At 38.0% G+C, this 12,881-nt stretch overlaps 2 protein-coding genes across 4 annotated transcripts in view; one reads left to right on the forward strand and one right to left on the reverse strand.

The window, feature by feature from the left end:
• evi5l (ecotropic viral integration site 5 like) overlaps nucleotides 1–4,020 on the reverse strand; it is a 49,583-nt gene extending 45,563 nt beyond the window's left edge. For both annotated transcript variants that reach the window (XM_084097196.1, XM_084097195.1), the window contains exon 1: nucleotides 3,594–4,020. The gene's annotated coding sequence lies outside the window, so the exon portion shown is untranslated. The remainder of the gene's footprint in view (nucleotides 1–3,593) is intronic.
• A 1,022-nt stretch (nucleotides 4,021–5,042) lies between these two features.
• ddx39aa (DEAD (Asp-Glu-Ala-Asp) box polypeptide 39Aa) lies at nucleotides 5,043–11,764 on the forward strand. Of its 2 annotated transcripts, XM_084106765.1 has the most exons (10): nucleotides 5,043–5,143; nucleotides 5,833–6,045; nucleotides 7,533–7,660; nucleotides 8,043–8,319; nucleotides 8,415–8,533; nucleotides 8,694–8,825; nucleotides 8,914–9,023; nucleotides 9,110–9,254; nucleotides 9,397–9,544; nucleotides 11,500–11,764. In XM_084106765.1, exons 2-10 carry the CDS (start codon nucleotides 5,838–5,840, stop codon nucleotides 11,514–11,516), a joined length of 1,284 nt encoding a protein of 427 aa, XP_083962891.1. In that variant the 5' UTR covers nucleotides 5,043–5,143; nucleotides 5,833–5,837; the 3' UTR covers nucleotides 11,517–11,764. The 2 variants fall into 2 exon arrangements, with proteins under 2 accessions (XP_083962891.1, XP_083962890.1); XM_084106764.1 differs by lacking the exon at nucleotides 11,500–11,764 and having other exon boundaries at nucleotides 9,397–9,591.
• The last annotated feature ends 1,117 nt before the right edge of the window (nucleotides 11,765–12,881 follow it).

Here is a 12,881-nt window from a genome sequence, read left to right on the forward strand (position 1 = left end):
TTGTGGAATTGGAAGCAAGCAGAATACGGCTGTTTTTAGCACATATAGTGCCATCCCGCATCGACGGTTAAAAACGAATCTCAGAATCGATTCAGAATTGTTGAAGAGAGAATCGCGATGCATCAAGATTTTTTTTTTTTTTTTTTTTTTACCCCAAATGTTAAATAATCGTGGTTACCTGTGACTATGATATTTGCCATAATCAATCAGCCCTACAGGGGCCAAAGTAGTTTTGAATAAATCATGTTTTTAAATTAAATCAGGCAAAATAAAATCTACCATAACAATGACAACAACCACAGGTCATCATAACAACAACAAAAACTTTTATTTTCTATGACACAGAAAATAAAATGAGGTTAATAAACAATTCAGATGGTAGAAAAAGAATAAGACATCTGCTGTGCAGCTGCAGTGAATTCAAATTAGTATGACTAAGTAAAACTCAACAAACAGCAGCAGCGGATGGAAACAGGAAAACGTAGTTGCAGGCCCATTATGATCGTCATGGTCAATGAGCCCCAGCTTCTCTGAAGCAAAGCCATCATCTTTCTGTCAGACACACTCAAAACCTTAAAAATACATGCAGGGTAAGCCCAGCCTTTACATTCATGTGCTGTTTGAAATGATGACGTGAAATTAGCCAGCAGCTGTAAACCAAGAGAAAGTGTGACAGTGCCAGAACACTTCAACACAAATACAGAAAGGAAAAGAGAGATACGACGAATAAAAGAGGTCGCAGAGGGCGGATAATGCCTTTCTCTCTGGCTCTCTAGGGCATGTGTACTACATAACGGCTTGTTTGTCCTGATGAAATCACAACAATAACCATATCAGTTTACCATTCACAGTTCACATGACCAATCAAGCACTGTATGTAAATCATGATGTCATTTCAGAGAAACACAGAGTGAAGTGCAGCCACTGGAACAAAAATGTGTCCACCGTTTATTTAGATTAGTACAAAACGAGAGATCCAAAGAGTTTTAAGTTACATGGAAAAATCTGTTAACATTTCCAAAACAGCACAGGACCCGGTTGAAGTATGCGATTTGAAATCTGCAGTCTTTGCTTATAGGCACTAAATTCAGAACATTTGTGTGCCAATCATCCAAATTGTAAAAGTTATAGAACTAAGTACTCTGGAGCTGCAAGGCAATAATGTCATAACAATACTGACTGCATCACAAGAACACCAGCCGACTGGGTAAAATATAAATAGATAAATATGGTTAATGTAGCTATATGTTACTTGCTAAAAAACCTATTCCCTCAGAATACACAGTTTTCAATAGCCGCATATAGAGAAAGATGCTTTTTGTTGCGGAATGATGCAGCAATGACAGGTTTGACAACTACCAACAGTGGCTAACTGGACCATGCTAACCAGACAATACGTCAACCCTTGGAGAGAGTATATGAATTTCCAGTTCAGTCATTTTTTTTTTTTCTTTACTGTACCATCTACAATAACCTGAGTCCCAGTAACTGTTTCACCAAACGAGTACTGATGCAGCATGAGGGCATCAGTTAAGTTGTTCTAGTTAAGCTGGAACCCTAAGCAAATCATAATCTTCTCTAATTGTCTTTAGAGTTCACACAACCTGTCGGACGCCTGGATTACCACATATTGTGTATGAAGAACAGGGCCGTAACCACCATAGACACTGAGCAATAATCAGATATGGCCAAATCAAGTATCCCCTCCAATACTTGATATTCTTGACTTCATGCACACTGCCTTGTTTGTTGTTAGGATGACAAAAGTTTAAAAAGTTAAATTTTTAGGCCGGTCTGCCTTAGCGGTCTAAAATTGCTTGTCAATGTCAAAATGCTTGAGGTGGTCAATTAAAACAAAAAAGGCTGACTTTAGTGTTCACAGATTAGCCGAGAATGAATTGCAGCACAACACTTTAGTTTTAAAGGTGAAAGAGTGCGAGGTAAGATGTAAGTAGCTAAACATTTAATTTGACAACTGTTTTATGACAGAAATGTTAAACAACTGACAGTAATACGGTACAATAGGACTAAAGGCGCACTGGGGTAAATAGCCATGTTGTACCCCATCCATTGATGCAAACTACTAATTTTTTTTTAATCAAATGTAGTAAATATAGTAGGCAATTATTCATGTAATTCATAATCGAACGTGAAGAGACCAGAAACATAAACAGAGACCTTTTCAGCATATTAGGCACAAGTTTAAGAGTGAATATGTGAATATTATTTGCAAATAGTTTAAAATCCTTAACAATAAATTGTTTTATATGACCTTTACTATACCCTCCACAACCCCCCCAAAACAAAATCAAGACATAGTTACGGCCTTGATGAAGAGGACTGAGATGGTGAGGTTACTATTATCTTATCAGGCCTGGCTCTTTAAAAAATGTAATGGTTACAATGGTTAAGACATTTTGCTCACACAGATTTAGTGACGTTGTTAATGACTCGAATAAAGCATGACATGATGTCACATTCCAATACTTGTTAAGCAATAAAATATAACAATTTGCAATGACATATCTTTCACAGAATGATCACAATATCTACTTATTTTAGAAAATAAATAAATAAATAATTCTATAATCATGAATAAAAAAGAAAATTACAAAAACAACGACATGAGATCCCACAAACCTTTTTTCTTTTAGCTGGTATAACACAACCACAGTCTATTCATTAGCTAAATACCAACACAAACGAGTAAACTCTCCTCCTCCCTACCAAAACATGTAATCAGACTGCCCTTAATCATTAGGACGAGCCAGACAATTAATCTCTTAAACTGTGACAAACCAAAATAAAAGAACATAACAGCTCACCAAGGCACATTTTCCTTTGGTTTGTCCAAAATGTCTAAATGTCAATGACAAAAATGAAATGTGCATGACAGCCATGATGACAGACAGTATGATGCATGTTTACGCTTCACATCGCGAAATATAAAATATAACAAGTCATAACAAGCTCTTCAGGTCTTTCAAGAAGATAGGCTAAAAACAGTCATAGCCGATGGTCAACGACTTTACTACAATAAAGCCTGTAGTCCGGACTCAGCAAAACCGCATGCAAATGCACCACCACTGGGGATGCCAGTTCTTACTATAGGTGTGCAATGGATTAGCAACACATTATATTTGCCATTGCGTAGGGATTTTTGGTGATATGACTGTTCTGATTGTGCAGGGTTATTTACATTAAGTGCAAGCGCCTTTGCAATGGAGAATTATAGCTGCACTGAATTCAAAGCACAAATACTTAAACGCAATGTGTATTTTGATGACTAGCTATTAAATTAGGTCACAATCACATTTGCTTCCGTGTACGATAATAAGGGGTGTGGATGAAGATTTTTCCCCCATGGCAACTAGCAGATGGGCAGGCAGGCAAATCAGCCCTGCTGGTCCAGAGATGGGAGCACGAGTGTGATGCGCTGGAATTTCCCCGCTTTTCCCTAGACTCTCTTTGTCATATCACCCTGATTAACATTTTTAAAATAAAGCTTGTATACCAATGGATGAATGCACACATAATATACCAGCCACCACCACACACTGTCAGTGATGGAAAATGCATAGAGCAATGCCCACCTGAATTTCGGTCTCATTACTGAAGCTGCTCCGGCGATCTTGCCATATTAAAGATGATCGGTCACAAAACCGGCAGATATCGGCAATCCTTTCTTGTACGAAACCGTTGGACCACTACGGTAAGGCAGGAAATGAATAGGGCACCATATTGGATTTATTGGATGTAGATGCTCATCTAGAGGAAAATATGAGTCGTCAGGGCGAGCTTCCTCAAGGAGAGCTGCGGTCAACGCCTACAAGAGAAAACCCCGCCCAAGTCCCGCCTACTACCTCTGCCGTGATTTAATAAAAATGCTGGTATAAATAATCATAAGCTATCTTATTACAATAAATACTCGATGAGAACCAATCCATAATGTGCATCTGTTTTCCGTTTATTTCACGGTCTCGTTCAAAATGAACCGTAATGCAATGTTCTAACGTCAGCGGATCTCATGCGATTGACAAACGTTTGACCAATAGGAAGATAGACTAAACTGGAATAGCCATGATTGACAGCTCATCCCACCAATCCTTGATTTTTCTTAACCTCAGCCACAGTGGGTAGCGGGCAGGTGATGTTGCGGTGTTGATTGGTGTAACTGTTCAGACAGTTTTGTCCGTTTTATTATCTTCTAAAGATGAGCCACGTTATTTTTACGATAATAATTACTATAATGTCTCATAAATCATAAAAAAATATCTAGAGGCCTATTATTTTTACTTCATAAAATTTAGTAAATGTAATAGTTTAAGGTTTATTAATGATCCGCTCTTCTCTTTGTTAAGTGAATAGATCTAGTTATATAGAGAATTCTACATGGTTGTACACTATTGTGAAATCACTAGCGAAAATGTTTATGGTTTTCATTACAAACGCTAAAAAAAAGTTTCTGAATTTCAGAATGTCAACGAAGGAAATTTAACCTGAGTTCAGTCAGTGTCACATATTTACGTGGTGGATAGTAGGCATTTATATTTTAGTAATTTGTTTTTAATTTATATACTCCATCATTTATATATAAATTAATTCCATAACTATATTGTTTTATGATTTGTTTCCAAATTAGGCAGCCATTTATTTTCTGTATTGTCTATTTTAATGCCTTGTTAATATTGAAAATCTGACAATTATGACAACAAAGCTTTGTTTACTCTGGCTTTAGTGTTGTATAAACATAAATATATATATATGTATTTTGTATAAAGTTTTTAAAAATTCCAAAACCGTTTTAAGGGGAAAATTTATATTTTTTTTTGGTCGCACTGTTTATACATGGTTTATACTCATACCATAAACGTTTGTCATTGAAGGCCAAAATTCTGAATGCATATAGTGACATCGTGTGGCCATTTTAGAGTATGAAGGCTGGCGACTGGTTTTTGAACCCGCCCACAAAACCGACGCGCAATTGTGTTACCCAATCGCACGCAATGCGCTTCTTCTCAACTATCATTGACGTTGAATACAGCCAATGGGAGAGCTCGGTTTCTATATCCGGGGAGCGCTATAAACTTAAGGCCTAACCACAAGATTCCTGCGTGCCGACGTTCATTACCAACGTCGAAAGGTAAGTTATGTTTTTTCTTATACATTTACTAACCTTAATTTGTTAAACGCAGGATAATTAATGCTATTTACTTCCGGATTTAACCTTATTTTGGAGATACTTTTAGTAACAAATCTAGTATCTAAACGGACAGTTGTAGATACCTCGCGTTTCTCTACGTTAGCCGTGCAGCCTGCAAGGCTCAAAGCCTAAACGCGAACACGAAACCCATTTGCGTCTAAACCGTTTCGTATTTCATGGCTTCCCATGTATCAAAAAACTTAGTAGTCATGGCTATTCTACATACTTTTGAAAAATGCGGATTGTGCCGCTGGTTTAGATCAGAAGATCGGTTTAGATGGGACCGTGAATGGCGGCTCTATTGTCTACACTACATTCAGTCAATCGGCTAACTTAAATTAGAGCAGGTTGAACGTGTATAGCAACTTTGTATCATGGTTAACGTTAACCGTTTCAGTTTTAACCTTGAGTAGGTAGAACTGATTAAAAAAAAATGACAATATGAGTGCTCATTTAACGTTAAATATAGTTTCGATGTGCTGGATAATGCCATATTATATCCATTCATTAGCTTAGGCTTTTTAAAAACGGTGAGCAGCATTTTTTCGTGGAGGTATAACTGTTAGATCTGTATGGTTGGCACAACCATGTTATTTACATCTCTGCGTTCCCTCTCGTTGCTCCCAAAGTTACCATGGCCGAAAACGATGTTGATAATGAGCTGTTGGACTACGAGGAAGACGAGGAGCCGCAGACCGCCGTGGACAGTGTCGTCCCAGGCGGCAAGAAGGAGGTGAAAGGCTCATACGTCTCCATTCACAGCTCCGGCTTCCGCGATTTCCTCCTGAAACCAGAGTTGCTCCGAGCGATCGTCGACTGTGGCTTCGAGCATCCTTCTGAGGGTGAGGATTTGTGTAAAAGTTTAATGGTTTTAGAGTACACTGCCATATAACTGCATAAAGTTAACAAGTATTAAGGGATGCACCGATAGGATTTTGTTTTTCGGCTGATATGCCGATGTTTTTCATTTGATCAAATATCGGCTGATACATGGGTGCATCTCTGCCCTGATTTTACAGACAGGGCTTCTTCATCTTGAGACAAAACAATGATTAGGGCTGTGATAGTGGCCGTTTTTTTACCCTTCATTTAAGAGAACAGACTTTTTTTACCTGAATATGCCAAGACTGTATTTTTTTTTATGTACATTTGTGTTTATATAACCATTTAAAGGGATAGTTCACCTAAAAATAGAAATTATGTACCAAACAGTTGATGGGCCCCATTGACTTCGATAGTATTTATTTTTCTATGCTATGGTAGTCAATGTGGCCAATCAACTGTTTGGTTACCCATATTCCATATTCATATTTGTGTTCAGCAGAAGATATAAATTTATATGGATTTGTAAGTACTTGAGTAAATTACATTTTCGGTTGAGCAACAAAAATAACTATATTTAGTACTTGCGAGCTATTTGTGAGGCGGCTTTGTGTGCGCGTTTTGAGTACGTCACCGCACCGTCTCTCAAAGAGTGCGCAAGTGCTGAACGCTTTAATGTTTAAATTGGCAAGATTTAAAAAGATGTGCAAGTTGTTAATTTTAGTGATGATACTGTGCAAGTGTCAATTCCGCCAACCGTGCAGCTCGCTTGTTGCAGTTGTAATGTTAAGCCATTTGTTCATTTTGAGAAGGTGCTGATTCACTCATGCTGTTTGAGAAGTTACCTCTCACAGAAAGTTTTCAAATTACTGATTTGTCAAAAGATATTTAATAAAGATGTTAGAATTGTACATCACCTTCAGCATTACAGAAATTCAGAGGGAACTGCAAGCATGTCGTTGATGCCATACCTCTCACGGCAGGATTTATGCGTCCTCCACATGAAATCGGTTTCTGAGATTGGCAAATTGAGAGATCACAGATTGTCATTAGAAGCAAATCAGCCAATAGCGATCGGTAGCCGATCAATTGGAGCACCCCTAGCAAACTTATTACAGATATTGGGCACATTTTGGGAAAATATTTTAAATTCACATATACCTCAACACCCAAATCTAAAAAAAGGGTTGAACAAATGCTAATTTGGTAAAAATATAAACTCTGAACTAAATGAAAGCTAACTAGCAGCAATGATAATTTTACGTTGCCTAATTTTTGTTTATTCAAACTGCAATGCATGCTGGGAACTTGTACGTAAATTGTTTGTTCAGATGTTTTTGAGTATTCTTGGTCAGGTCGCACTTTTTTTTTTGGTGTGTGTGTGAAAAACTCCTACTTTATAATCTTTGTTCAAGCTACTTTATTTATTTATTTTACATTCGTTAGAACTTTTTATTAAAGTGCGTTTTCTTTTCTTAATGTATTTTTGTTTTTCTCTTTTCCTTAGTCCAGCATGAGTGCATTCCACAAGCCATCCTGGGCATGGACATCCTGTGCCAGGCAAAGTCTGGTATGGGAAAAACTGCCGTATTTGTGCTTGCCACACTCCAACAGATTGAGCCAGTCGATGGGCAGGTGTGTGTTAATTGCACTACTATCTCAAAAACAGATATATTGTTAAGGAATGTTGAGGCACATTGTCATAAGCTAGATAAGAAAGTAAGCTAGTTTGCTTAACTTTTTGCCTCCGTGCAAGATTGGCCGGACTAACATTGTTCCAATAAATGATTTATTTCTCTACTGATCTCAGAATTCTTTTTAGGTTTAGCATTAAATCTTCCCACTTCCAAGAAAAAACAGCAGTGGATTAGAATTCATCTTCATCTGGGTCTATGCTGTGGTTTTCTATCCCGTTGCAGACTGTTATCTTGGATTAAAAACTAGTATCAGTTCTTGTTGTAGTTATGGATGGCGAAGCCAGCTAAAAACCGCCATTTTGTCATTGTCTTCTCTGCAGGTTTCTGTGTTGGTTATGTGCCACACACGTGAACTGGCCTTCCAGATCAGTAAAGAGTACGAGCGCTTCTCCAAGTACATGTCCAACGTTAAGTGTGCTGTCTTCTTCGGTGGCTTGTCCATAAAAAAGGATGAGGATGTGTTGAAAAAGAGCTGCCCTCATATTGTGGTGGGAACACCAGGGAGGATCCTTGCCCTTATTCGCAACAAGACCTTGAACCTCAAAAATGTCAAACACTTTGTTTTGGATGAATGTGACAAGATGCTGGAGCAGCTGGGTGAGTTTTTATTTTTTAATATTGCATGGGCTGCTATATGGAGGTGGATGTTTTCCCATTCACCAGAGGTCTAACTGTGTGCGATTGTGTATTAGATATGAGACGGGATGTCCAGGATATCTTCAGACTGACGCCTCACGAGAAGCAGTGCATGATGTTCAGTGCCACGTTAAGCAAAGAGATCAGACCGGTCTGTCGCAAATTCATGCAAGACGTGAGTCATCCTTTTCTCTTCTTAAAAATGCATTTTAATTTTCAATTTGAATTAGGGTTATGCAGTTTTGTCTATGGATGTACCCGCGGTCCTCAAACTCTAATCAGAGACCGTTTGATCCAAGGTGTTCTGAAATGTAAAGCTGCTTCTCTTCTTACAGCCAATGGAGGTGTTTGTTGATGATGAGACTAAGCTTACGCTGCATGGTCTTCAGCAATACTATGTCAAACTGAAAGACAGTGAAAAGAACCGCAAACTGTTTGACCTTCTTGACGTTCTTGAGTTCAACCAGGTGACTGTCATTCCATCATGTTTTTACTGTCATTTGCTTTGAAAGTGGGCCCTTGTCAACTCAAACTGTTTGTTTGGCTGTAATATAGGTGGTGATATTTGTCAAGTCAGTTCCACGCTGTGTGGCTCTGTCTCAGCTGCTGGTGGAGCAGAATTTTCCAGCCATTGCAATCCACAGGGGAATGGCTCAGGAAGAAAGGTAAAACACTTGTTGATCCCATGATATTGCAATGGTTGGGTGAGAAATGCTAATTCTGAAATCATTTCTCATTCTCTCCCCTGCAGATTGTCTCGGTATCAACAGTTTAAAGACTTTCAACGGCGGATCCTGGTGGCTACGAATCTTTTTGGCCGTGGGATGGATATTGAGCGTGTTAATATAGTTTTCAACTATGACATGCCTGAGGACTCAGACACATACCTACACAGGGTATTTATGCATCATGCGCTGTGGCATTCTACTTTTCACCAATACTAGAAGTGTAATAACTGCCCAACCTCAAGATTAAAACTAGGACTGGGCTTGGAAACTTGGACAACTTAAAGAGTGTTAAACTTATTCTATCTTTTAGGTTGCTCGTGCTGGTAGGTTTGGCACAAAAGGATTGGCTGTCACCTTTGTATCCGATGAGACTGATGCTAAGATCCTGAATGATGTGCAGGACCGTTTTGAAGTCAATGTAGCCGAGTTGCCTGAGGAAATCGACATCTCCACCTACAGTAAGAAATCAGCGCAAGAAATGTGCATTTAAATGTTCTAATTATGTTGATCTTTCTGTGCGTTTAAGATGGAGGTGGCCTGATAAAACCTTGAGTATCTGCTAATCCAAAACTAATATTTTTTTTTAATTACCGTATTTTCCGGACTATAAGTCGCTCCGGAGTATAAGTCGCATCAGTCAAAAAATGCGTCATGAAGAGGAAAAAAACATATATAAGTCGCACTGGAGTATAAGTCGCATTTATTTAGAAATTTATTTCACAAAATCCAAGACCAAGAACATACATTTAATCTGGAAAGGCAAGTTATTTAACTACACAGTAGCACACAGAACAACAGGCTGAGTAGGTGTCCGGTGTGTTAACGCAACACATTAACAGTTATTCAGCTACACAATAGCATAAAGAACATATACCTGGGAGGCTGAATAGGCTAATTTAACATAAGCCAGGGAGTCCAACAAGCAAGTTACCAGTAAACAAGTTCAACAAGCTCCCGCGATCTCATTCCACATCACTGAATCCATTAAATTTTCTTCATATGGTGTCGCTTCTGAATAACTCCGCCAACTAGAGCGCCCTCTCGCGGCTGTAGACGGTAATGTTTTATCTTGGTTCATCTCAGTCTGAATTAATTTTGATATATAAGTCGCACCTGAATATAAGTCGCAGGGCCAGCCAAACTATGAAAAAAAGTGCGACTTATAGTCCGGAAAATACGGTAAGCGAGATCTATACCTCATTAACTTGCGAACTACACACTGCTTCATTATAAATGGAGAAAACAGGAAAAAATAGGCTAAAATGTTTTATTTATATACATACACATACACATACATACATGCGCATATATATATATATATATATATATATATATATATATATATATATATATATATATATATATACAAGTAAAATTTAAAAAGGGAGGGAGGGGGGGGGAGGGCTCAGAGCTCAGAATGTGGCCCGGACCCAGAGTACTCCCCCCGTAACTCTGGTTAGGATAGTAACCAGGCTAGTGTGAGGAGACGGGGTGGTGGAGGGATGCAGAAAAAATTGTCAAGGAACATGGGTGAGTCGGTTACGTAGTTAAAGGCCTCCTCTCATTCTGATTGGATGAATCATTTGAACGTCCTCCTGAACTTTAATAAAACATCATTAAAGGTGCATGTTTTTTTTATTGGCCTACACTCCAATCAACACTCACCGGGCTCTCCCGGCTAATTATGTGTCAATCCAAAAATGCAAAAAATGTCTGCACTCTAAAAATCTTTTATTGTAAACAGGAGATAAAGTTAACAAACGGTTCGGCTCTTTGCATTCGTCAGTGTCGTTAATTGGCCTACAAACTTGATGGATATGATAGAACAAATACATTTGCTGTATGTTTTTGTGCAAAACTATCGCAATATAAAAGGCTCCAATTCATAGCGACACAAGTGCTTTTGCGCATTCCAGACGGAGAATGTTGGGATTTGAAGAGTCACTGGCAAGCATAGCTCTGTAAGCAATAAGTTTATAGCAGAGCATAAAGAGAAGAGATATTGTGTTCAATCCCACAATATTTTCAACGATATATATCAGGTTTATCTGTTATGAACTAAGATTTTACAGATCAAATTTTCACGTAAAGCAGTTATTTTTTTATTTTTCATGAAAATGGAGCACTTCTAATATGTCAGCAAATTTAAAAGCACTTGTTAAGTCATGGTCATATTCCCTATATTCACTGTAAAGCCAAGCTTCTAAGCTTTAAAACTGCACCTATTTTGTGTTGGTTAAGCAAGTGGTTAAGTAACGTGATAACTTGGTTGCGCACTCACTTTCGATTTAAGAGGTTAACAATTAATTGGTCGTTAATATAAATCATGATTGATTATGGGAATTTATCTGAATTGACATCCCTACTCCTAATGCTGCTTTTTTTTTCTCTCTCTCGCTCTCTCTCTCTCTAGTTGAGCAGTCCAGATGAGCAAGATGTGTGCTGAAGTGAATGGTGGTGGTTGTCCAGCTCTCCGTATCTGTGTCTCAGTGTAGTTTCTGTGACAGCGGAAGAGAGAACCGCCCATTTTATTTTCATATGATCATGCCCTAAAAGCCTCTTTTCCATTTGTGTATTTTATTTTATTGTTCCAGGGGATTGGTGGGGAGTTCTTTTTTACTTCTGTTAATTGTGGTTGTTTGATGGATTGAGAATTAAAAACATTTTATACTACATAATTTGTCTGTGGTATTGGAAATTATTTAAAAATGAAGTGTCAATTTTCATTGTTAATGCTTTCTTCCATTACAGTTTAATGAATAGACAGCTACAAGTAAGCTATTTTTCTGTTGTGCTTTTAAAAACATTGTTCTGTTTTTTGGAGTGATCTATTCTAGAATGTCTCCTCAACATCTTCAGTGATATTGGGGTTGAACTAACTGGAATAAGTTGGCAATAGTGAAGAACTACACCTCCATAATCCTTAAGAATAACAGATAAAAAAATATCACGGAAACATGGCTTTATATTGCACTACTTTATCATTTTTAGGGGCCAAGCTTTGAAAGTGCGTAGGCACTTCTTGAAATGGTTGGCGTTCTTATTCTTCCGTATGGAAGTCTATGGCAGCCCATAGAACCACTTGTGGGAAAGTTATGAAATTTGGCACACTGATAGAGGACAGTCTGAAAAGTCACCATAGCAAATTTGGCGTTTCACAGCAATCACAGCAATGGGCGTTTTACACTTAAGTCTGACAGCAGACATGCCCCTTCAAATAATGTCAAATCTCTGGTTCAAATCAGAAGGCTAAAATCAGGGAAGGAAAAATGTCTTTTATTTCTAAATTATAATTTTTTTTTTCTTTTTTTAATGTAAAAATGATACTAACATTATAAGTGCACCCCAGCAAAACAATGCCGTTCATGACCCCTTTAAACAAAGTTCAGCTTTTAAAAACGCGTCTCAAATACCTTGCATTGTTTATGTCTGTTACATGTCTCCAGTTTTAAAACAAAAGAACACGTTCTAAAGTTTTTCTAAATCTAAATCCTTCTTTAGCTTTATATAAGGTCCCTAATCTGTGTTTACATGCCCAACTGTCTGACTCTCCACAAAGGCACACGTTCATCAACATCAAATCTGACAACTAGAGGTAAGTTTTGATCGTAGAGTTCACGGAGCGACAACCTACATTCCGTAACTACCTGCAGTAGGCAAAAATATAAAACGAATAAATAATTTGTTCTTTTCCTGTTATTGTGCAGAATTCACCAACCCTGTTGAAGTTTCTCAGCTTGTTGAATAGTAGCTAGCGACTCCAGTGGTTGTGTGCATTAGGGCTGTCAAAATGGC

The sequence above is a fragment of the Abramis brama genome (genome assembly GCF_963993115.1).
Source record: "Abramis brama genome assembly, chromosome: 2".
NCBI lineage: Eukaryota > Metazoa > Chordata > Actinopteri > Cypriniformes > Leuciscidae > Abramis > Abramis brama.